Consider the following 22,612-nt stretch of genomic DNA (forward strand, 5'->3'; position numbering starts at 1 on the left):
CCGTCGGGGAGGCCTCTGGGGGGCGCGCTCGAGCTGCACCTCCGCGGCTCAGCTCTGCCAGGAGCCGGCTTCCTCCCTGCGCTGCAGCCTTGGCACCAGGCAGTTTCTCTACGAGAACAGAGAGAAGCCGGTGCCCCGTCTCAGCCCTTAGGGCTCGGGCGGGGCCCTGTGGAGCTGAGCGCCCCCCTCCCCGGGGGCCTGGAAGGTAAAATGCTGCCAGCCCCGTGCAGGCCCCCAGGCTGAGTGTTGCTGCAGAGTGCAGGGCCCTGCGGCCCTGGGAGGGCCCGGGTCCCCAGGCCAGGCCCACTGCTGCCTCAGCTCTCCACCATACACGCTGGCACGGACTGGGACTCCGCGCGGGGGCCCATCGGGGCTCACAGAACCCAGTGGCAGTGGTGGCCAGCCACGCCAGGCTGAGTGCCCTGAGCAGAGCCCAGGGCTGTGTCCAGGCCCCACCTAGGGTCCCCGTTCCGACGGCAAGGCCCTGCACCGTGGCCCCGGCAGAGCCAGGTGGGCAGGTCTGGGTGTGTGCAGGTGATAGGGCCTCCTGTCCTGGGCTTTCCCAGCAGACTTTGCCCCAAGCCGCCTGCTTGAGCTTCCGTGTGATCCGACTTCCTGCTCCAGGCGCAGCGGGCAGTGTCTGCTCAGTGGGGCCTGGGACTCCCTCGCCACCCTCCCTCCCTCCCTAGGCCTGGTCGGCCTTGGGGGCGGCAGAGCTCCTGGGGTGAGTACCCAGGTCCTGGAGCCCTGGAAGCAGATGGTCAGGGAGGGGCCGGGCTGGACAGGGCTTCCTGGACGGGGCCTGCAGGTACTTCAGGCCCTCTTCTGTCTGTCTGTCTGTCTGTCTGTCCCTCCTCCTCCGTTCGTAAGCATGCCGTGCTTAGCACCCCCTTTGGTTTTACTGAATTTTTTCCTTCCCTGATTCTTTAACAGTTTGAACCCGGCTTTTCCTGCCCTTGAACTGAATGTAAAAGTCACATTGCTTCTGGGGTCCCTGGGGCTTTTGACCCCAACACGTACGTGGCCTTGGACAGGGCTGCCCCATCGGGAGACCTCCTTTCTGGTTTTGAAGACAGGCTCGGGGCAGGCCGGGCCGGCCAGGCCCCGGAGCTCTGAGCCCCGCAGCTCCTGGGCCTCAACCCTCCCCCGGGAGGCTCAGACAGGGGCTGTGGGTCAGGCTGCAGCGCCTGGGCGACCCTGTCTATGCGGACACCCTCAGACCATGCTCTCTGATCCCCGGCAACGACAGGCTGGGTCTGCACGGGCAGCACAGGCCGAGGACGGCCCGAGAGGCTACTCACACGGGGCCCTGGGACACTGGCCGTGGCGGTTGTCAGGGGTGCACTTGCGTGTGATTTTCTGAGCACCCCCCACCACCACCACCACCACTGCACAGGCCTGGGGTCAGGCCCGTCCTCAGCTGCCCGGGACACCTGGTCCCCCACAGATCACCCGGGAGGTGAGGCTGCTGGGCCAGGGGCCAGGCCAGGTGCCTGCAGTTTCCTGGGCCAGGGCAGATGTGACGCTGGGCACCAGGGCACACAGTGCGTGTCTCTAAGCTCGTCCTCGTCCTCCGCGCCCCGGGGACAGGGCTGCTGGCATCCACGCATCACTGTCCACCGCCTGGTTCTCTAGGTCCATTCATTCTGAAGCCCCTGTGAGCCCGTGGGGGGGCTGCGGGTGTGGATTCCCGCAGCCCTGCCCTCGAGGCACGTAGGCTCCGTCAGGGAGGCCCCTCTGCGCACAGGTCACCCGGCCTCTCCTAACAACGAGGTGAGAGGTGACCCCGGGGGTGGGGGGTGGGGCGGCCTTCCGCCAGCCTAGGGTGAGCCGGGCACAGGGCCGGGGCTGGCAGAGGAGCGGGCACCCTCAGGGAATGGAAGCACTGTGCCTGCCGTGCGGGGAGTGGGCGTGGGGACGCGGCCAGAGCTGAGGCCGCAGAGGTGGGGGGACCTGGGGGCCGTTTGAGGGGCTTAGGCCTCACACCGAGGGCAGTTCCCGGCAGGGCCCCTGCGTGCCCGCTCGACCTCTCTGCCTCAAGTCTCAGGAAAGGACTGGGGGGCCAGCCAGGGGCTTTGGACGTCATGCAGGGGGCGTGGCGGGGAGGGGGGGCGCTGGCGCAGGGAGCGGGCGGAGGGAGAGGGCGTGCAGGGGTTCGCCCAGGAAGCGCAGCCGGCAGAGCGGGCGTGATGCTGAACAGGTTTGACTGTACAGACCAGCAGGCCAGACAGCACCTTCCAAGCCCGGAGCGCTGGGGCTCCAGGCCCGCGACCTTCCGACGCTCAGCAGATTCTGTGGTTTTGAGCCGTTTCCCGCTCCTCGCTGGACAAGAGTTTCCATCATAAATGGGTGTGGAATTCTGCCGAGTGCTTTTTTGCATCTGTTGAGAGGATTGTACGTTCTCCTTTATTTTATAAATACAGGGACTTTTTTAAAAAAGCAAAAAATAAAAACAAAAATAAAAACCAGTGGAGTTCCCATCGTGGCTCAGCGGAAACAAATCCGACCAGGAACCATGAAGTTGCAGGCTCGGTCCCTGGCCTTGCTCAGTGGGTTAAAAATCCAATGTTGCCTTGAGCAGTGGTGTAGGTTGCAGACGCGGCTCGGATCCTGCATGGCTGTGGCTGTGGCTGTGATATAGGCTGGCAGCTGTAGCTCCAATTTGATCCCTAGCCTGGGAACCTCCACATGCCGCTAGTGTGGCCCTAAAAAAAAAAAATAATAACAATAATACAGTGAATATAGTGAGTTATGTTAACTGACTTTCTAAGGTTAAAACAAGCCCACAATCCCGAGATGCTTTTGCTTGTATGGATGATTCGCTCCCTCTATTGCTGCATTCAACTAGCTGAGATTTTACTAAGATTTTTGTTTATGTTCACACATGAGTTTGATCTGCAGTTTTCTGGTGATAATATCTTTGCTGAGTTTTGGCCTAAGGATAAACCTTGTCTTTGAAAATGAGTTGGGACGTGTTCCTCCTTCTTTATTTTCTGACTCGAGTTGTTGGAATTATGTTTCAATTGATATCATCGCATCTTTAAGTGTTTGCTAGAATTCACCAGGGACACCATCTGAGTCGGGACTTTTCTGTGCCCAGCGGTTTTCTAATCATGACTCCAACAACTTTCGCAGACACAGCCTATTCACATTTTATGTTTCTTGCACAAATTTTGGCAAGTTGCGACTTTCGAGAAATATGCGAATTTCCACTGTGCCGCCAGATGTCTCTGCATGAAGGTATTGACAAGGTGCCTTCAAGATCCTGCTGATGTCCGGAGGGTCTCAGCCAGGCGCCTGCCTTCACTGCGGACACGAGCCGTTGTGGGGTTTGCTTTGGTCCGTTTCGCCAGAGGTGAATCAACTTCATTGATCTTTTCAAAGAACCAACGCCCATTTTATTGATTTTTCTCTGTGGTTATTTTTCCATGATATCAAATTTTTACCTTTTCTTAGTTCCCTTTTCTGCTTACTTGGGTTTAATCTGTCGTCGTTGTTTTTAGCTTCCCAAAGTGAAATTTTAATTAATGCTTTTAGGCCTTTTTTCTCTTTCCTAATGGAAGGAAGCACCTAAAGCCACACATTTTTTTCTAAATGGTGCATTAGTTCTGTCTCATAAATACGGATAAGTTGCGTTTTCATTATTAATTTGTTCAAAATATTTCCTAGTTTCCCTTCGAAGGCTTCTCTGGCTTGAGTTGTTGGAATTTTGTCGTTTCTCGCCCGAAGAGTTGGGCATATGTTCTTTGGCCCCATCTTCTCGGCCCTGGTTCCTCATTTAGCTGCGCTGTGTCTGAAGGGCACCCTCTGTGTGATTTAAACCTTCGTAACTGTGTGGAGACGTGCTGTAGAGCCTCTTCTGGAGACGGTTCGTACGTGCACTTGGAAAGAACACACGTCCTTTGTCGCTGGCTGGGCCGCTCCGGGGCCTCGAGGGTGGGCAAGTGGACTGACGTTTTTCAAGCCTTCCAGAGCCTTCCTAAGTTTTTCTCCGTTACTGAGAGGAGGGTCTGTCGTAACTGTGGCTTCCTCTGTCTATTCTTCTGCGTTGGTCCTTTCATCGTCGTGCGGTGTCCCTATTTAATCTCTGGTAAGATTCCCTGTGTTGACGTCAGCGCAGGTATTAATACACCACCCCGCTGTCTGATGACTGGGGTTTGCATGGTATGTCTTTTTCCAGTCTTTCACCTTGTTTTCATTTGTTTTACTCTTAATCTGACTGTAAGTTTAAAGTGTTCATCATTCAGATGGCATATTGTCACTTTTTTTTTATTGTCCACCCAAGCCGCAGCAGCGACAACGCCGTATCCTGAACCAGCTGCGCCACCAGGCACGCCTTCACTTCTTGCTTTTTAAATCCAGTTGATAATCTTTGCCTTTGCATCAAAGCGTTTAGACCCGTCGCATGCAATGGGTCGTTGCTGTGGTGGTGGGTTAAATCTACCGTCTTGCTGTTGTTTTCTGTTCATCGCACCTGTTTTTCCGCTTTTCCTCGACCTTCGGGCTGAGCCAGCACTGCGTCTGTATTCCACTTACCTCCGCTATTGGTTTCTTGCCACACCCCTTTGTTTTATCTTTCCCTCGGTTGCTGCTGGGCTTACGATATGCAGATTTAACTCATCGATGACCAGTTGCACGCAGGCCGGGGAGAAATTGTGCATCCAGCCTGGGCTATGAGAAGGGTCATTCTCGGAGTGGGAGTTTTGAAGGAAGGTTGCAGGTGGGAGGATGATGGAGGGGTTGGTGATGTGGTCGGTTGGGTCAAGCGGTACCGAAAGCGCTTGTTGTCCCAGAGAGGATGCATGCTGGGCAGCTCCACCTGTGGCCCCACGTCTGGACCGGAGCTGGCAACGGGGTCGTGAGCATAGGGGAGGTTCTTGAATCAGCAGGGCTAGGAGGCTCTGCTGGGGAGAGTGTGTGATGGGCAAGAGGGGGCCAGGACCAAGCCCCAGGGAGCCCCACGTTTGGGGCCCCCCAGGAGAAGAGCAGGGCTGTGAGAGGAGAGGCGGGGGGGGGGGGGCGTGAACGAGGCGTGTGCAGCGCCAGCGCAGAGGCAGAAGGGCCGTGGCGCGGGGGCTACCCCAGGGCTGCGCCAGAGCGATTCTGAAGCTGCGCCGCGTGCAGGGGCCTTGAAGCTCGGCTGAGTCGCCCCCTCATCTGTGCGCAGGTACCTGCTGTGCATTTAGACCTAGTCAATGCTTTATCTTTTTTTTTTTTTTAGGGCTGCACCTACGACATAGGGAGGTTTCCAGGCCAGGAGTCCCATTGCAATTGTAGCTGCTGGCCTATACCACAGCCACAGCCACAGCAAGGCCAGATCCGAGCTGTGTCTGCAACCTACACCACGGCTCACGGCAACGCAGGATCCTTAACCCACTTGAGTGAGGCCAGGGATCAAACCCGTGTCCCTCGTGGATGCTAGTCAGATTTGTTTCCACTGAGCCACAATGGGAACTCCGCCTAGTCAATGCTTTGTTAAAACACCTTCAAAAATACAGACCTGGGGCTGGTTCAGCTGTGCCCCTGCTGCGGGAGGGTAAGAGGAAGCCTGCCGGGGGCCTGCTGGGGTCCGTGACCTGGCGGCCAGAGGGGCCTCAGGAAGATGTGCGTATGCCCACCAAGGAGGGACCCCTCCCACGGGGGCAGCGCCAAGCGTTTGGAGGAAGCGAGGTCACCCTCCGGGAACGCGCGGGGCCTGCGCCGGGCTCTGCAGAGCTGGGCCACCCCAGCGCCGAGCTTCTCCAGACGGTGGGGTGGAGGGCGGCGGCCGGCAAGGTCGGGCCTTGCGGGACGGGGCACCGCCACCCAGGCCTCCTTGGGAGCCCTTGGTTGAGACACTTTCCCGCCAACTTGGTACTTCCCACCCCAGCCTGGGCCTCCGCCCCCCGAGCGCCGGGGGCCACACGGAGGCAAGAGCCTACTGTTCGGGGCTCCGATGCCCCCCCCCGGCCCCCAGCCCCAGTCTGCGGGTCCAGACGCTCGCCTGCCATCCCACGGGGCAGAAGGAAGCTCCGAGGAGCCCTGGCCTTCCCTGCGTCGTGCCCGCGCTCTCGCACCCTGTCCATGACAGCCGGATGGGTCCAGTGTCCTCACGGACCACCAGCAGCTCAGGATCCAGTCGAGGCCCGTGCCCGCTGCGGACCGACGGGGCGTCGCGCCTTCTCCCACTCGTCGCCCCCCGGCTCTTGTCTCCGAGCTGCCCCGGCAGCTCCCACGCTCAGTCAGGTTCAGGGGAACTTTGGGTTTTGCTGAGATGCCTTCATGAAGTGACTGGGTTTTTTTAAGTAAAATTGCGCATTCATGGACGGAAACTTTTTTGCGTTTCAATTCATTACACTTATTCTTCTAACGGACGTTAAATCATCCATCCTGGCCAACGGGCGGGCGGGAGCTGGCGTCGACTCTTGGGGCCCTTTGACCATGGCCAAGCCGCGATCGGCTCTGTTCTGGGGGGAGAAGCTGTTCTGGGCACATCACTCCCGTTTCCCAACCTTCTCTCGGCAGCGCCTCCTGCTCTTGCTGAGATGTGACAGCTGGCGACCGGCCGCCTGTTAGGGGCTGGGATTTAGGCTCGTCAGTGGACAGAATGAAGTTTTCTTTTTAAGAGAGAACACAGTCCGAGTCCACACTGATACTTGCCACTCAAGTTCGGGTCTCCGTGGCTCCTACTTCCCTTCCCAAAAGCGCACCTCTATTCCACACCTGCAACCCCAGCCGTGCCCAGCGCGGTTGCTCTTTTGTTTCACCCCGCAGCACAGCAATCTCAAAATGACAGCGTCCCTCCACTGTCCACAGCGTGGCTACTGGAAACAGTTTAAGATTTTTTTTTTTTTTAAATGGCTGCGCCTGCAGCATATGGAAGTTCCTGGGCCACAGGTCAAATTGGAGCTGCTGCCGCCGGCCTACACCACAGCCACAGCCACATCGGATTCAAGCCACATCTGCGATCTGCAGAGACGGCTTCCTGGCCTTAAGCTGCTGAGCCACAACAGGAACTCCAGCTTAAGATGTTTTTATGTCCTTCAAAAAATCCTTGGGTTATATAGATGTACAGACAAAACTGTGCTTTTAAATTATTTGGAAAATGGGGACAACGACACGTTGGCCACCCTGTCCGTACCGCGCCTGTGGGGCTGTACAGTCACAGCCCCGGGTTTTAGATTCACTAGGGAGCATTTGGTGCCGCGAGGAAGATCAGGCTACCAACTGGTGATGCGGTTAACTGGTTTCAACTGGCTCCCAAGTGCACGAGTTCCTTTTAAAATATAATTTAATGTGATAATTACATAACACTGGGAGTTCCCATTGTGGCACAACGGAAACAAATCTGACAAGGAACCATGAGGTTTCGAGTTCCATCCCTGACCTTCTCAGTGGGTTAAGGATCGGGTTTTGCCGTGAGCTGGGGTGTAGGTCACAGATGTGGCTCAGATCTGGCGTGGCTGTGGCTGTGGTGTAGGCTGGCAGCTACAGCTCTGATTAGACCCCTAGCCTGGGAACTTCTGTATGCCATGGGTGTGGCCCTAAAAAGACAAAATAATAACAATTATTATTATTATAATATTGACATAGTTCTAAAGTCAAATCTACAAACCAAAGTATATTCACAGAAGTCTAGTTTCTCTCCCTGTCTCCCTTCTCCCCATATCCACCGATTCCAAGTAGGTAAAAATTTAAGTTTAAATAAATTGTGTGCCACGTTCTTCCATTCATAAAATTACAAGTTCCTGGCCCTAAACAAATAGGTAAATAGGCACCGAGCACCGGCAGCCTCGGATCGCCTAGCAGTAGCTGCCGGGGGGAACCACGTGGTGGTGGACCCAGGAGTTCTCGCTTTTGCAGCTGCCCGGGGCTCCAGGGCGCGGAGGGGATGCACCTCAGGTAACCGGGCCCGTGGACAGGTGTTCCAGGGGCTTCCGGGCTGCTGTCTCTCTGCAGTTCCTCCCCCTGCCTTTTTCATTGCTCGACCCATCTGTCCGCAGCAGAGCCTCTGAGACGTGGGGCTGTGGGTCAGTGGGAACGGCAGCCCTCCCTCTGCCCTCCACAGAGTCCGCCGCATCCCAGGGTTTCTCCCCTCGCGGGTCGCTGTCGCACTCTTGGGTCTGGCGCGTCTGATGGGGAGAAGGGCAGCGCGGGCCCTGCAAGTGCACGGTTCTCCTTTTCCGAGCACACCCTGCATCTTCTCGTGTCTGACGAGCTCTTACTTCTCCTTTCCGTGAACTGTCTGCTGGTGTCTGTCACTTGGCATGTGGCCCAGTCTCCGGAGGAAACGTCTCGGAAGGCCCGGGTCCTGGGAGGGACGTGGGAACCCTCAGCAGAAGCCCAGGACCTCCTGTCTCAGCAGCTCTTGGGGCGCCAGCTGAGTTCGCCTCGTCTCGGCTCAAACCAGCCAAGGGTGGAGGCCGGCTGCCCCCGGGGGAGGGGCGGGTGGGGAAGCCCTCGGGGAGAGACCCGCCCCCTCCTGTCCGAATCCAGCTGTGACTTTATGGCGAGGATGGCACGCCCTGGGCACACACTTGGCCCTCGTGGGGTTGCTCTCTGCCCACTAGATGCCCCAGCCTGGGAGCAGGGCCCGGGAGCTGCTGTGGGCAGCAGGGGCCGCTGCAGGGGGCTGGCCACCTGCGTCCTGTGGGAGGCTGGAGAGTGGGCAGGGGCCTGGATGGCCATCCCCACAGAAAAGGGAGGCAGGAAGGCGGCGTCCCCGGAAGGGGACTGGGGAGGGGCCCGTGGCCAGCCTTCCAGGCAGAGGAAGGGGAAGGAGGCCCCGGAGGAGGCAGGAACCTGCAGCTGGACCAGCGCCCACAGCCCACCCATCACAGCAACTAGAGGGGTCGTGGGGTTCAGTGCAGCCCCAAGGAGGCAGGATGAGGGCGGGGCAGTGCCGGCGCGCCTGCCCTCAACCCTCTGCCACCCTGAGCCGGCCAGCACCTGGGGGAGGCAGGGCAGGTGCCGGGCACAGACGGGGCTTCCACCATCTCAGGGCCCACGTGCTCCCCAGGGCATCCGAGGCCAGGGACTGGAGGAGGGCCGCCGCCCCCTGGCCCTGTCCCCAAGAGCCACCAAGAGCAGCGCTGCTGCTGGCAAGACGTGAGAGGCATGAGCGGGGCCGGAGGCCGGCGCCCCAGTGTCCGACTCCATGGGATGTGGGTGCAGTGGGACCAGGACCACACAGCCACCCCTCAGGGCCTCCTGTTCCCCTGCGGGGAACCCAGGAAGGGACCCCGAGGGACAGCCGGGCCAGCAGGGCCTGAGGACCCCTTGAGACCCCCCCAGCGCCCCTCACAAGCCACTCAGGACCCCCGGGACCCCTCCCAAAACCCCTCAGGATCCCTGGTGTCCTTTGCTGTCCTGTGGCAGCTTCTCCCTGGAGCACAGGCCCCCTTGCTGGGAAAGGACGGGACATGCCCGGCTTGGCCTCTGCCGGGCTCCCCAGCTCCCAGGGTGAAGGGTGCAGCGGAGGGTGTAGGGGAAAGTGGGGTCTGTCTGGGGAGCGAGGGGTTTCCAAGGGCCCAGAGGAGACAGGTGCAGTGGGGGAACAGGAGCACCCAGGGCCCAGACCGTGTCCTAGACACGTGGCCTCTGTTCATCAGGCTCCCGGCATGAGTCAGCGGTCACCGCTGGAGGGGCAGGCGGTCACAGCTGGAGGGACAGGTCCAGAGCCTGGAGAGCGTCTGGAGTGCTGGCCATCTGACCAGAGGCTGTGGGCTTGGCCGCCCTGTGTGCCCGCCCGTTTCTGGAGACTAGGCAGCCTTCCTTGGGCGCCCCAGAGGCTGCCCGCCACGGGCCAGGCGGGGGGCTGGGGTCACAGCAGAGGCCAGAGGCCGAAGGCAGGCAGGTGGCGTGGCCTCCACATGGTTCTGGTGTTTCTGAGCCAGGCCGCTTTCCTCTCTCTTTTGTGTTGCGTGGACTTGATCGTTTTGAGTGGGAAACAGCCTGGTGGGTGACACAGTAGGTGTGCAAAGGTGGCCGTGGAACCAGGACTTCCTGTCCCCTTTCCCAGCACAGCCAGGCCAGGACATGCTGCTGGGGGCCCCTTCAGCCCTCCCCTCCCGCCCACACATAGCCTTGGGAGCACCCCTCTCGGCTCAGCCACATTTGCTGACTGTGTGGACCAATGGGTGGGTGGCCAGGGTGGCATCTCAGAGGCCACAGAGCAACTTTGGTGGGAGGACAGAGGTGGCAGCTGCAAGGGCCTCGAAGACTTCCCGCGGGAGGGGCCCCTGGTGGCCGTTGGGGGTCTGCAGCTGCACCCCGGGGGTTGGCAGGTGGGAGATGGGGTCCTGGCAGTCTGGCTTCTCTCAGGAGGCAGGTGGCAGAGCCGCCGGCTGCTGAGCGCCCAGCGCCCCCCTCGACACCCACACGGGTCAGGACCTCGGCCCCAAACCACTTGCGTGATGCCATCCCCTCTGCCAGATGTGGTGGGCACTACGCAGAGATGAGTCACAGGTCATGTCACAGGCCCCGCGGTGGCAGCCGGGCATGTCTCAGGTTGAGGGCACCTCAGGCCGAAGAGCTGAGTTCAGGCAACCAGCCCCTGCCCTACACCGTCCCCTTGCTGACCGGCCACCTCATCTGCCCACCTAACGCAGGCCACACACTTGCTTCTCTATTTTTATAAACTTTTTATTATGGAAAATTTCAAATATATACCCAAGGAGGGAGTCTAGTCCAGAGAAACCCACGTCTCCCGCCTGTGATCCACCCCGCCTGCCGGTTCCGCCACCTCCCGCACCCCACCAGCGTCTTCCAGCCAATCCCAGACCCCCGACCCCCCAGGCAGCCCCTTTCCAGCAGACAAGAGCTTTGTCCAGTCCAGCCGTGGCGCCATAACCACACCAGGACACAGGCCTGATTCCTGGCCTTGTCCCCACGCTGGCCAGTCCCCATGGGCCACTGTCCAGTCACAGAAGGATGCCTTCCCCAGCTGGCTCTCTGCAGTCTGGGCCCGCAGGGCTGCTTCTGGTTCTGCCACTGGCCCTCTGGGATGTGGCACCAGTGGCCAGGTCCCCTGCGAGGCCATGAGGGCTGGATCCGTCCACCTGCCCCTTGCCGAGGGACCAATCTGCTGGGGGCAAAGGGAGCGAGGCCAGCGAGGGGCCTCGGATCCAGCAGAGAGAGAGGCTTCCTGGAGGCAGAGCGGCTGCTGGGCAGGGTAACAGGAGGTCGCCTGCGGGAGAGGGAGAGGGGGTCGCCTGGCCAGGAAGGGTCCCGACCCCTGCCTCTCCCTCCCTCCCTTCCTCTGGGCAGCCGAAGCCCGTCTGACCGCCCAGGCCAGACCCCAGGCCCAGGGCCTGCTCCAGAGAGGCAGTCGCCCGGGGTGAGCTGTGTTCGGGGCCAGCGAGTTTGAGGGTGTTTCCTTGAGGTGGGACCTGGTTTTCCCCAGGGGAGGACCGTGGCCTGCGGGGGAGTGGAGCCGGTGGGCCTGAGGTGGCTGAAGGGACTGTGAGTGGAGCCCAGAGGCCAAGAGCCAATGGTCCAGGCCAGCACCGCGCAGCCCGGGAGGGGTGCAGTGGGTGTGGGACCGACACGTGCAGGTCCCGCCCCCGCATTGCCCCATCCTCACTGGGTATTACTGTGACAGCAGGGGCAGCTCCAGGCGGGCTTTCTGCCCAACCAGGGGGATAGCGGGGAGGGGGGTGTTACCCAGACCCGGTTTCTGTGAAGAGGGGAACAGAAAGTGCCTGTATGACAGAGGCTCTGGCTTCTCGGGGTTGGAGAGGGGGGAGCCCGGGCCCAACGCTGAACCCTGGGACCTCAGGCCCCAGGGAGGCTCAGGGTCCCAGCCCCCACCAGACCCCCGGGGCGCAGGGTGGGGTGGGGAGGCAGGTGTGGCGCCGGCCTGGGCACCACATCTAGGAGGACTCTATCGGTAATCAAGATAAAGAGTGAAATACTTAACACACTGGAGGTGACGCAAAACCCACCAGGAAGAAGAGTCAACATCTTAGATGCGGGAGGGGGTGGGGGGGGAGGGACGTGGGGGGCGCATTCCTTTGCCCCAAGCTCTGCCAGACCCCCGGTCAGGCTCAGAAGACGCAGCCGCACACACGGCCACATCACCCTTAGGGCATGTGAGATCCCCCGCCCCGCACCCCCCCCCCGCCCCCGCACTCCCCCCTCCCCCCACCCAGCTGTTGTGGGCAGAGGCCTGCGCTGGGGATTGTGAAAGCAGCTGTCGGCTTGGCTCCGCTGCTCCACCTCCGCCACCCCCTTCCCAGCTCTGAGGCCTCTCTCACGCCCATCCATCTTCCAGGAAGCCCCCCCATGGCTGCCTCCCCCCGCTTCCAGGGCCGGCTCAAGGGCCACCTCCTTCGAGAAGCCTCCTGGTCCTGCCCTGCCCTCCATGAAGCCCCATGAAGTGAGTGCACAGGCGCACCCACCTGCCCCACCTGCCCCCACCCCGTGTCCAGCACGGCGCCCACGCATGGGCCGGCGAGGGTGGGCACGGGAGAGGGCAGGCCGGGGCGTGGAGTGAGGTCGGAGTGGGCAGTGTAGCCTGGGGAGGAGAGGCCAGGCGGATCCAGGCCCTCGGCCAGTGGGGCGCTGCCCGGCCCAGGACGCCCTTCCTGGGTGTCCCGGGGGTCCTGCCGCTCTTTCCAGGCCGTGGTCCTAAATCCCCTCCTTTAGGTCTTTGTTCCCTCCCGGGGCCTGGAGACAGGGCTCTGCTTCCCACCCCAGGTGAGGAGCCTGGCAGGGGCACGAGCTCCGAGCCCACGGGGTCCCGGGGAGGGGGCCTGGACCACATCCAGCAGCCTCTCTGGGGTGGCTCCGCCCCCCGGGCACGTCCGCGAGGAAGGTTCCTCTAGCAGTGATGCCAGTCTCAAATCTGACTTGACCTCACGGCCGCAGCCACAAGCGGCAGCCACAAGCGGCGGCCCAGCTCTCCAAGGGGAGGGGGCAGGAGCATCCTCCTACAGACCTGCGCCCGGACCCCCACCCGACAGGGCTGTGCGTGGGCAGGCAGGCAGCAGCGGTAGGGGCCGGGACCTCGGAGGTGGGGGCCAGGGCACGGGAGGGGGGCCTTGGAGATGGAGCCCTGCCTGCGCCTGAGCACAGAGCGTCCAGGGCTCGACGGTGGGGCCGGCGGGGCAGCAGGCCCGGCCAGTCCTCCTCTGAGTCTGAGCAGGCGGAATGGTTCTGGCGTGGCGCCTGAAGCCTCAGGCCTCTCCGACCCCCGAGGGTCCAGTGGGCCTTGAGGAAAGGACCCAGCCCTGCCCTGGGCAGCCCCCCACCCCCACCCCCAGGGAGGAGCCGGCCACGACACAGCCAGAGGGAAGTGCTGTGGGCCCAGGGGGATGCCCCAGCACTTGAGCAGATGGGTTCTGAGCCCCAAGCCACTCGTGTTTACAGAGCGCTTGCCCTGGGCCAAGAATCTGCTTATTCCTTGGCGCTGGCCACCGGGTTGGACTCTCCAGTCGGGGCCCCTGCTGACCAGTCAACAGGATTGGCTGGCTGAGGTCCTTCTCTGCACGAGAACTAAGGATACGAGAAATTCAGAAGTTCTGTGGAGAGAGCCAGGTGGGGCGGGAGGGGGGCCAGGGGGCTGGAGGGGCGGGAGATGGACACGGATGAGGAGGGCAGGCCAGGGTCCCAGGACCCAGGGTCAGGAGGCCTGGGCCAGCCACCCCCCTCCTCTGGGCCTCAGTCTCCGCAGTGGAAACAGGCAGGGTGGGGTCGGAGCTCCCTGTGGCCCCTGCAGTCGTGCAGTGATGCTGTGGCTGGATGCTGCAGGGCCCAAGCTGAGGGGACAAGGCCCTGCATCAGGCGCATGGGGCTGAGGCGTGGTCTGTAGGGACCGCGGCAAGAGCCCCTTTGAGCAGGGCCTCTGGGGCTGAGCTCAGAGTGGACAGGCCTGCCAGGAAGAACGCCCGTGGGGCCTGTAGGAGCTGGGGAGGGACACGTTCCAGCCCGGGTCTACACTGGCGGAAGGGGTGGTCTGGAAGGAAGCCTTCCGGGAGTGCTTGCTGTGGCTCAGCAGATTAAGAAGCCGACGAGCATCCATGAGGATGCATGGAGTTTGACCCCTGGCCTCGCTCGGTGTGTTAAGAGAGCTTCAGCGTAGGTTGCAAATCTGGCTCGGATCCCATGCTGCCGTGGCTGTGACGTAGGCCGGTGGCTGCTGCTCCGATTCCACGCCTAGCCTGGGAACTTCCATAGGCCACACCAAAGCCCAAAAAAATGTTTTAAAAAAGAAGGCTCTGCGCGGAGGTGGGTGTGACCTGGGGCCACTGCCTGAGGGGAGGAAGATCCGAGCGGCAGGAAACGGGCCTGCAGCGAGTCCACGCAGGGCTGTGGGGCCCCCTCAGCACGGGGGCAGGTGCTTGCGAAGGGGCAGAGCTGCGTGCCAGGATGCTGGGCGGGGGCCAGGCCTCCGACCGCAGCCACGGGGCTCAGCCCTGGGAAAGGCCGGGCGCTTTCCGGAGGTGGCGGGATGGGTGCGCAGCGGTCTGGACGTGCTAGCTCAGGTTGCCGCCAGATCGGGCCCGCAGGTTCCCGGAAGCTATCCACCCAGGAGCTCCTGGCACCCCTCTTCCTCTGCCAGAAATTCCCCCAGGTAGCCCTGAGGTGGGGCTGATGCAGGCGCCGGGAAACCCCGTCAGTCACCCCCGCTCTGCTAACGTCAGCCTGCCCACAGCCTAGGGGGGCCGGCTCACCCCTTGCCCTGCTTCCTCACCTCCTGTCTCAGGCGGCACCTGCATAGGGAGCTCGGGAGGGAAACGAAGGCTGACTGCAGGTCAGTGCCAGCCACACCGCCAGGGCCTCAGCAGGGAGGGCACTGATGGGGGGGGGTCTCAGGAGGGAGGGCACTGATGGGGGGGTCTCAGGAGGGAGGGCACTGATGGGGGGTCTTGGCAGGGAGGGCAGTGATGGGGTCTCAGGAAGATGGGGGGCCTTGGCAGGTGATGGGGGTTGTGAATCTCCGCAGCGTGTGGCGGCGGCGGAGCTCTGTGGGGGTGACGGGCTGGGACAGGAGCATGAGCCTGGTGGGGGTTGTGGCAGGCGTGGGCAGCAATGCAGAGGAGCTGGTGGTATCACCCGGGGCCTGGACCCCACCTCATTCGAATCTCTGAAATCTCCCCAGGGTGGAGCCCAGCGAAAGGGGCGTTTGGGTGCGGCTGTCCTGCCAGGTCAAGCGCTGCTGTGAGACGTGCCCTGGTCCTGGGCCATTTCTAAAGCAGGGTCCCAGCTCCAAAGGTCTCTCAGGCGCCTGGCCATAGGGTCTGCACCCCACTCTCTGCCTCAGATCCCACGCCGGGGGTCTGCAGGGCTGCGGGGGCCAACGGGGAGGGTGGCAGCGGGCACGTTGTGTCCCCAGACGACCACAGAAGTGTCTCAGGGCAGAACCAAGGGTGTGGCTTCCGACCTCTTGTGGGGGAGCAGCCCAGTCTCGCCATCACCATCCTCCACGGGAGCAGGAAGCGTGGCCTCCGAGGCGCTCTCCCCCCTCGGGACGGCGTCCCCGGCAGGAAGTGGCGGGCCCACAGCCCAGGGCTCTGGCTGCTCGGCCGTGCTGGGCGGCAGCTGTGGAGGGTTTTGGAGGTGGCAGTTTGCCCATTCAAGCAGGAGGCCAGCGGGGGTCCTTCTCCTGGACACAGGGCCCGTGCCCACAGCTGGCCCAGACAGGGACCTGAGCTGGTTGCTGTGGCTTCGGGGCACCCATGCTGCTTCAGCTGGACTTTGGGACCTGAATTCCCAAACTTTTATTTTATTTTATTTTATTTTAATTTTTGTCTTTTTGTCTTTATAGGGCCGCACCCGCAGCATATGGAGGTTCCCAGGCTAGGGGTGGAATCGGAGCTGCAGCTGCCGGCCTGCACCAGAGCCACAGCAACGCCAGATCTGAGCCGTCTGTGACCTACACCACAGCTCATGGCAACACCGGATCCTGCAAGGCTGCAGCTAGACTTTTTTAACTTTTCCTCACAAAATTTTGGGTCACACTGACGCTAGACTGAAAGTTATACCCCATGGCATGTGGACCAGAGCTTAGCCCCAGGCAACCTCCTGGGCAGAGGGCATGGGGGAGGGCCCAGCACACCCTGCCACCTGCCGCCCGCCGTGCCCTGAGCTGTGGAGGATCCAAAAGGGGCAGCACCGGCCGGAGTAGTGAGGGGCCAGCCCTGGGTCCAGCTCGGCGGGGGCTACGGCACAGAAGACCCCACCCGAGCCCGGGCTGCAGAAGCAGCGGGTCTTCCCAGCAGGCTCCGAGGGTCCTGGGCTCAGGGCACCGCACAGAGCCGGCCTCCGGAGCCAGCAGGGCAGGTGGGCGGGAAGGGAACATCCCAGTGGTTGTCCCAGGGGGTTCTGGGGCCTGAGGGTCTTTGAACCTGCCCAGGGTGTGGAGAGAGCATGCAGAATCCGCAAAACATGGAGAGAGATCCTTAGGGTACAGGTGGCACCGCAGCGCGAGGGCTCATGAAACTTTAATTGCTGGCAAATGTGCCATTAAAATTCAGACGAGATGCAGCAGGATAATCGGGTGGAGATTTGTTTCCGGCTGCAGTCTGGGCTCCTGCTTCCCTAATGGACTGTGGTCTGGGGGCTCCCAGGGGGCTGCAGCTGAGGAAATGATCCCCCCACCCAGGCACCAGTGAACCTGCCACTGGGGGTGCTGGGCTCTGAGACTTCCTCCTTTCCCGTGTGGGGAGGGGCCGGGGAGCAGAACCCACCCCCGCTTCCAAACCTCACCTAAGGGCAGAGGACTCCTGGGGCCTGATGCTCGTTGGGGGAAGGGGCCACTCCCATGCACGCCCCCACCCTTCCAGCCAGAAGAGCCCAGGTGGGGGGATGGGAGGGGGCTGGGGTGTGTGCCACTCACGCACGTGTGCTCTGCGCGGTCCCACGCGTCTGACACCAGCACCCCAGGGTGCTGCCCAGCTCAGGGTGAATCAGAGCCTGCCTGTGCCATCTGCACACCCTGGATGTCAGACCACCGACCAGGTTCACCCTCGCCCCGGTGGGCTGGGCCGGGCACCCCTGCGAGACCGGCTCTGAGCCCGGACCGCAGGGAGCTCAAGGGACGCCCCTGACCCAGGGGAGCCTCAAGCCAATCAAAGTGGGGCCTCAGGGCAGAGAGCTGGGAGGCCCCGGGAGGAGGGGAGAAGAGGGGGAGGGAGGGAGAGGAGGAAGAGGGAGGCCACGCCCCTCGGGAAGAGGGTGATGCACCGGAGGGAGGGAGGACGCAGCCCCGGGCTCTGGAGTCTTCTGGAGAGCTGGCTGCAGCCCCAGCCCTTGCTGGATTTCAGCCGCCAGGAGCGGCCCCGGTGGCCTAGGACCTGACCACCCGGCTGGGGTGCCAGGGTAGGTGCCAGGTTCGCCGAGGGGTGGAAGGGGCAGTAGGCCACCCTGGGCTTTGTCCTCGGACTGTCCTGGTGTCGCCTCTGAGCCCTGCCTGGTGGGAATGGCAGTGGGGCTGGGCGAGGCTTCCCCCACCCTGGGCCCCGTCCTGACAGCAGGGGGTGGCGCGGCTGGGCCAGAGGCGGACAGGGAGCCCCGCCTTCCCTTCTGCCCACAGCAGGCAGACCCATGCCCCCAGGAGGGCTCGGGAGAGGGGAGGGGGGTCTGGGTCCCGCCCTGGCCTGGCTCACTGTGCCGCCTTGGGGCTGCTGGCCCCTGAAGGCCCCGTTTCCCTCCAACCCAGGGGGCAGGGGTGGCCTGGAGGGGGCCTCGGAGCTCCTTAAGATTTCTTCTTTGGGAGCGTGACCTTGGGGGGGCCCTGAGTGGGGGCTGGGGCCTCACGTCCTGCCTCCCTGGCCAGAGGCGGGTGGCGGCCGGGGTCCCCGTCCTGCTGCGCTCCTCACGCCCCGCCCCCTCCTGCAGCCCCAGGACCATGAACCAGAGTTCGTGCGGCTCCAGGGAGCTCAACCAGTCCCAGCCGGCCGTGCATGTCCTCTTCGCCTACACGGGCGGGCTGCTGGTGCTGGGCCTGCTGCTCAACGGCCTGGCGCTCTGGGTGCTGTGCTGCCGCCTGCAGCAGTGGACGGAGACGCGCATCTACATGGCCAACCTGGCCCTGGCCGACCTCTGCCTGCTCTGCGCCCTGCCCTTCTTCCTGTACTCGCTGAGGGGCACCGGGGACACGCCGCTCTGCCAGCTCTCCCAGGGCACCTATCTGGCCAACAGGTACATGAGCATCAGCCTGGTCACGGCCATCGCCGTGGACCGCTACGTGGCCGTGCGGCACCCGCTGCAGGCGCGCAGGCTCCGCTCCCCGCGCCAGGCCGCGGCCGTGTGCCTGGCGCTCTGGGCGCTGGTGCTCGGCTCCCTGACGCTGCGCTGGTTCCTGGAGAGGCAGGAGGGCGGCTTCTGCTTCACCAGCCCCTCCCGGAAGAACTCGCACACCCCGGCCTTCTCGCTGGTGGGCTTCTACCTGCCTCTGGCCGTGCTGGGCTTCTGTTCCCTGCAGGTGGTGGCCACCTTGGCCCGGAGGCCAGCCGCGGACGCGGGCCAGGCGGCGACCAGCCGGAAGGCCGCCCGCATGGTCCTGGCAAACCTGGTGGTGTTCGTGGTCTGCTTCCTGCCTCTTCACGTGGTGCTGACGCTGCGCGTGGCCGTGGGCCTGCCCCCCTGTGTCGGCCAACTCGCCATGGAAATCACTGGCAGACTCTCGGACGCCAACTGCTGCCTGGACGCCGTCTGCTACTACTACATGGCCAAGGAGTTCCGGGAGGCGTCCGTGCTGCCCGCGGCCTCCAGGGCCAAGGCCCACAAGAGCCAGGACTCTCTGTGCGTGACCCTGGCCTAGGAGGCAAGGCGGTGCTCTCCGCGAGGTGCTGCCTGCTGGGGACCGGTGACCAGCCCTGAGCTCGCCATGGGCGGGGGGTGCTGTCAGGAGGCCCAGGTGGGCAGGACAACCAGGCATGGAGCCTGGGGAGGTGACAGCCCCCCGCCCCCGCCCAGTGGAAAAGGAACAGGGAGGATGGCAGGGCTGAGGCCTGAGCAAGGCCACCGCAGGGGCCCTGGGCACCCGTGCTGGGCCCAGAGCCCAGGACACCTGGGCGGGGCGGGGGTGGCTGTTGGGCACCAGGAGGCTCTGATGGCCAGCTTGCCGCCGCCACCCACAGGGGCCGGAATAAAGCCCCCCAGAAGACTGTGTGTGCCACCCACACCCGCACCAGGGGCATCTTCCCCGGTGACTGCCCAGGGCTCCCCTAGGGGCCCCCACCTACGTCACAGGCCTTCCGCCCCCACCCATCTGGAGTTCTATCTGCCGCTGGGCCAGGCCTGAGTGTGGGCAGCTGGTCCTGAACTCAGAGACCACGCGTAGGGAGGGCGGAGGGGACAGTTAGCTCTGTGTCCGGCAGGGGACACGGCCTCTGCCAGGGCCAGAGCTGGAAGGAGCCCCATCTTACGCTTCAGCCTGGGGAGGGGAGGAGCCGCTACGGACAGAGACGGTCTCTGGACTAGAGAACGACGGAGAGAGGGAGAGAAGGAGAGACGGATGGGGAGAAAGCAGGATGGAAGGGGGGGTGTGGAGGGAACCGGGAGGGGGGGACAGGGACCACAGGAGAGGACGGGCCAGAGAGGGGAGGTCATGAGAAGGACAAGGAGAGAGGACCCTGGGAGGCGGTCAGGGGAGGGGAGAGAGACGGAGAGAGCTGTTCCAGGCCGGCCCCCGGCCCCGGTGCCACCCCCCCACCGCCGCGTGCCACCCCTCCTGCTGTCCTGCAGACTGGGAGCCGCAAGGGTCAGAGGGTCCCAAAGAGCTACTGGGTGCCCTGGGTGCCTGAGGAAGGACCAGGGGCCAGCTCTGCCTGCCAGACCAGCTGGGCACCCCCGCTCCCAGGGCCACTGGACGATGGACCTTACCCAGGGCCACATGGCCTGGGGCAGACCCACAGAGGTCCTGGGCTGGCCGGAAGCCTTGGATGGAGAGACCCAGGAAGGACCCCCACCACAGAGCCCCTGTCTGTCTGGGGTGGGTGGGGAGGTGGTGGGCCCGCAGCCTGGAGGGGGCCTTGGTGGAAAGCCCTGAGGCTAGGTGAGGGCTCGCCCCGATCAGGTGAGTCCCGGGGCTGGCACCGGAAGTGGGAGAGGGAGGGGGGGAGGGGGGGAGAGAAAGGCTGCAGCACCCTCTCCCGGGCCCAGTGAAGCTCCACCTGGCCGGGCCCTCCTCACCCCAGAACCCGCTGAAGCTCCCACCAACTTCCCGCCCCTGGCAGACTATCAGCAGCCACTCTGTGGCCGCTGCCCCAGGAAGGACTCTAGTGGCTGCAGCATGGACCAGAGTGTCCCAGGGCAACGAGCGTCTCCATCTGCCTCCTCCTGGTGCTGGGCCTGCCACTCAAGGGCCTGGCACTCTGGGTGTTCGGCTGCCACCTGCCCAGGTGGACAGACACTCACGTTGCGAAGTCAACCAGGTGGCAACTGTCTGCTGCCGCCGAGCCTGACGGGATCCTGCAGTCCGGGGCCAAGTGTCCAGGCCGGGAGGGCACCCCACACGGGTCCTGCAGAGCGTCCACTGGGGCAACACCTATAGGAGCAGGGGCCCCACCTGCAGCCTGGCACTGGGGTCTTCTGCTCCCAGGAGGCGCAGGTTCACCTGTCGGCTCTGGCCGTGCTCACCTGCCCCCACCACCCTGGTTCAGTGAGATGGTGGTAGGTGCCCAGGGCACTTCTGATGGCCACTGGTGGGCCTTTTACATGGCACTGTAAGAGCAGGAGAAGGGGGCCTGGGGCCAGAGGGCAGGAAACCACACATCATGCAAACAGCAGTGTCCTGGGGGACAAAGAGAAGCTGGAACCTCCAGGCTGAGAGGAAACCAGAGCTTCTGGGGACAGGTGCCCTGGGGGCAGACAAGAAGAGGTGGAACAGGGTGTGAATCTCCAGGGTCCAGATATCACCTGTTGCTCATCATGCCCTCATTACAATAAAATGGTCATAAAATTAGCTACGCAGATAAGAAGCAGCCATCCTACGCTGATGCCATGACACTCCCGATATACTAAATATGGACAAAAATCTCTCCTCCCTTCGGGAAGGTGAAGCTGGGATGACAATAAGGAATATGACACCCAAGCCCCACTTCCCAGTGACCATCCCGCCCGTAAAATCAGATGCCCCATGTAACGGGTGCGCCCAACACACGCAGGACAGCTGCTCGCCTCTCTGGCCGCCTCTCCTTAAAAGGTGTATTTCTCACTTAAAATAAATCCTCCGTTTCCTTTCTCAAAATCTCCGTCTCATGTCTGAATTCTTTCTTCGACGAGACAAGAACCCAACCTTCAGGAGCAGCCGCAGTGCCCACAGCCCCTGCCCCCGCCTCCTGAGGCTGCCGCTGGCCAGAGTGGAAGCTGGGCGGCAGGAGGAGGTGAGGCCTTGGCCCCCCTGCTGACCCATGGCAGAGAACTTGCTAGAGCCTTTAGACCTGCCACTTTCCAGGACTGGGGGTGCTCCTAGGGTCTCTCATGGGGAGGGTGGGGAGAGGAGAGGCTGGGAAGTGGGCCAGGCCGTGACAGGGGGACGCAGGGCTTGGGTGTCCGGAAGGTGGGGGGGAGGGTGTGCGTCAGAGGAGTCAGGCGGTTCCGGCAAGGTGGCACCTCCTTGTGCTGCGGCTGGACGCTGGATGGCGGGGCCAGGACGCAAGGATGCTCTGGGGGGTCCAAGGGAGAAGCGTCCAGGGCCAGGATGGCGAGGGGGGGAGTCCTGAGTCGCAACGGCGGGCGGTGACCAGGATGAGGGCTCCCACCTCGATGCGGGGCAGCCAAGGGATTCAGTGGGACGCTCTAAGGGCGCTGTTCAAGGGGTAAGAAAGGGGGCCTCCGGGAGTTAGGGTGGCCTGGTTCGGGTGTGTGAGCGCCCCAAGGGAACGGAAGGGCGGGATAGGGCAGCCCTGGCCAGCAGGGGCGGAGCATCGGTATTCAGGGGCGGGGCCAGACAGCAGCCCCGTCCCCTAGGCTCCAGGCCCCGCCCCTCTGCCCCAGGCCCCGCCCACAACCAAGGCCCCACCCCTTCTCGCTGCTGGCTCCTCCTTTCCTGGGAGAGGGGAGGGGCGGGGAGGGTCCCCAGATGCCGCCTCCTCGAAGCTTCTCTTCTTTGGGGCTGGGGTCCGCTGGTCCACCCCTCTCGCTTCCCAAACGCGATTCAGGCCCCAGAAGAGCGAGGGGCCGGCGGGGAGGAGGCGGAAGGCTGGGGCTTCGCCTTCGCCCCCAGCGGGGACGCCACTGCCCGCACACCTGCCTCTCCTTGCACAGCTGCGACCAGCTGGGATTGAAGGTTTTAGTTAATTTACTAAGGGAATGTGAATACTCACTGCGGCCCAAATCAACAAGATGAAAATAGCACGGTTAGCAGAGGCCTGCGTGCAGACGGGCGGGGCGGGCAGGGAGGCCGTGGGCGTGACCAGCTGCCTTCCAGCTGCCAGCGCAGGTCACGGGTCTGTGGCACGCCTGTCCTGCTGGCCCGCCTCCCTCCGTCCTGCCTGTCCCAGTCCGGTGAGGGTCTGTAACAGAACCCAGGGGCCGGGTGGCTTATCCATGGCAGGTTCCGCGGCTGGAAGCCCAACATCAGGGTCCCGGCGTGATCAGGGTGCCGGAGTGGCAGGGTTCTGGTGGGGCCTCTTCCTGGCTCACTGTCTTCTCCTGGGTCTTCACGCAGTGGCAGAGACGAGGG

At 63.0% G+C, this 22,612-nt stretch overlaps 1 protein-coding gene across 8 annotated transcripts; it reads left to right on the forward strand.

The window, feature by feature from the left end:
• Positions 630-21,175, forward strand: GPR35 (G protein-coupled receptor 35). Of its 8 annotated transcripts, XM_021075952.1 has the most exons (3): positions 12,404-12,973; positions 13,351-13,518; positions 17,821-21,175. In XM_021075952.1, exon 3 carries the CDS (start codon positions 17,831-17,833, stop codon positions 18,743-18,745), a length of 915 nt encoding a protein of 304 aa, XP_020931611.1. In that variant the 5' UTR covers positions 12,404-12,973; positions 13,351-13,518; positions 17,821-17,830; the 3' UTR covers positions 18,746-21,175. The 8 variants fall into 8 exon arrangements, with proteins under 8 accessions (XP_020931614.1, XP_020931607.1, XP_020931611.1 ...); XM_021075955.1 differs by lacking the exons at positions 12,404-12,973; positions 13,351-13,518 and adding an exon at positions 630-724; XM_021075948.1 differs by lacking the exons at positions 12,404-12,973; positions 13,351-13,518 and adding an exon at positions 12,162-12,358.

This window comes from Sus scrofa, chromosome 15 (assembly GCF_000003025.6).
Source record: "Sus scrofa isolate TJ Tabasco breed Duroc chromosome 15, Sscrofa11.1, whole genome shotgun sequence".
NCBI lineage: Eukaryota > Metazoa > Chordata > Mammalia > Artiodactyla > Suidae > Sus > Sus scrofa.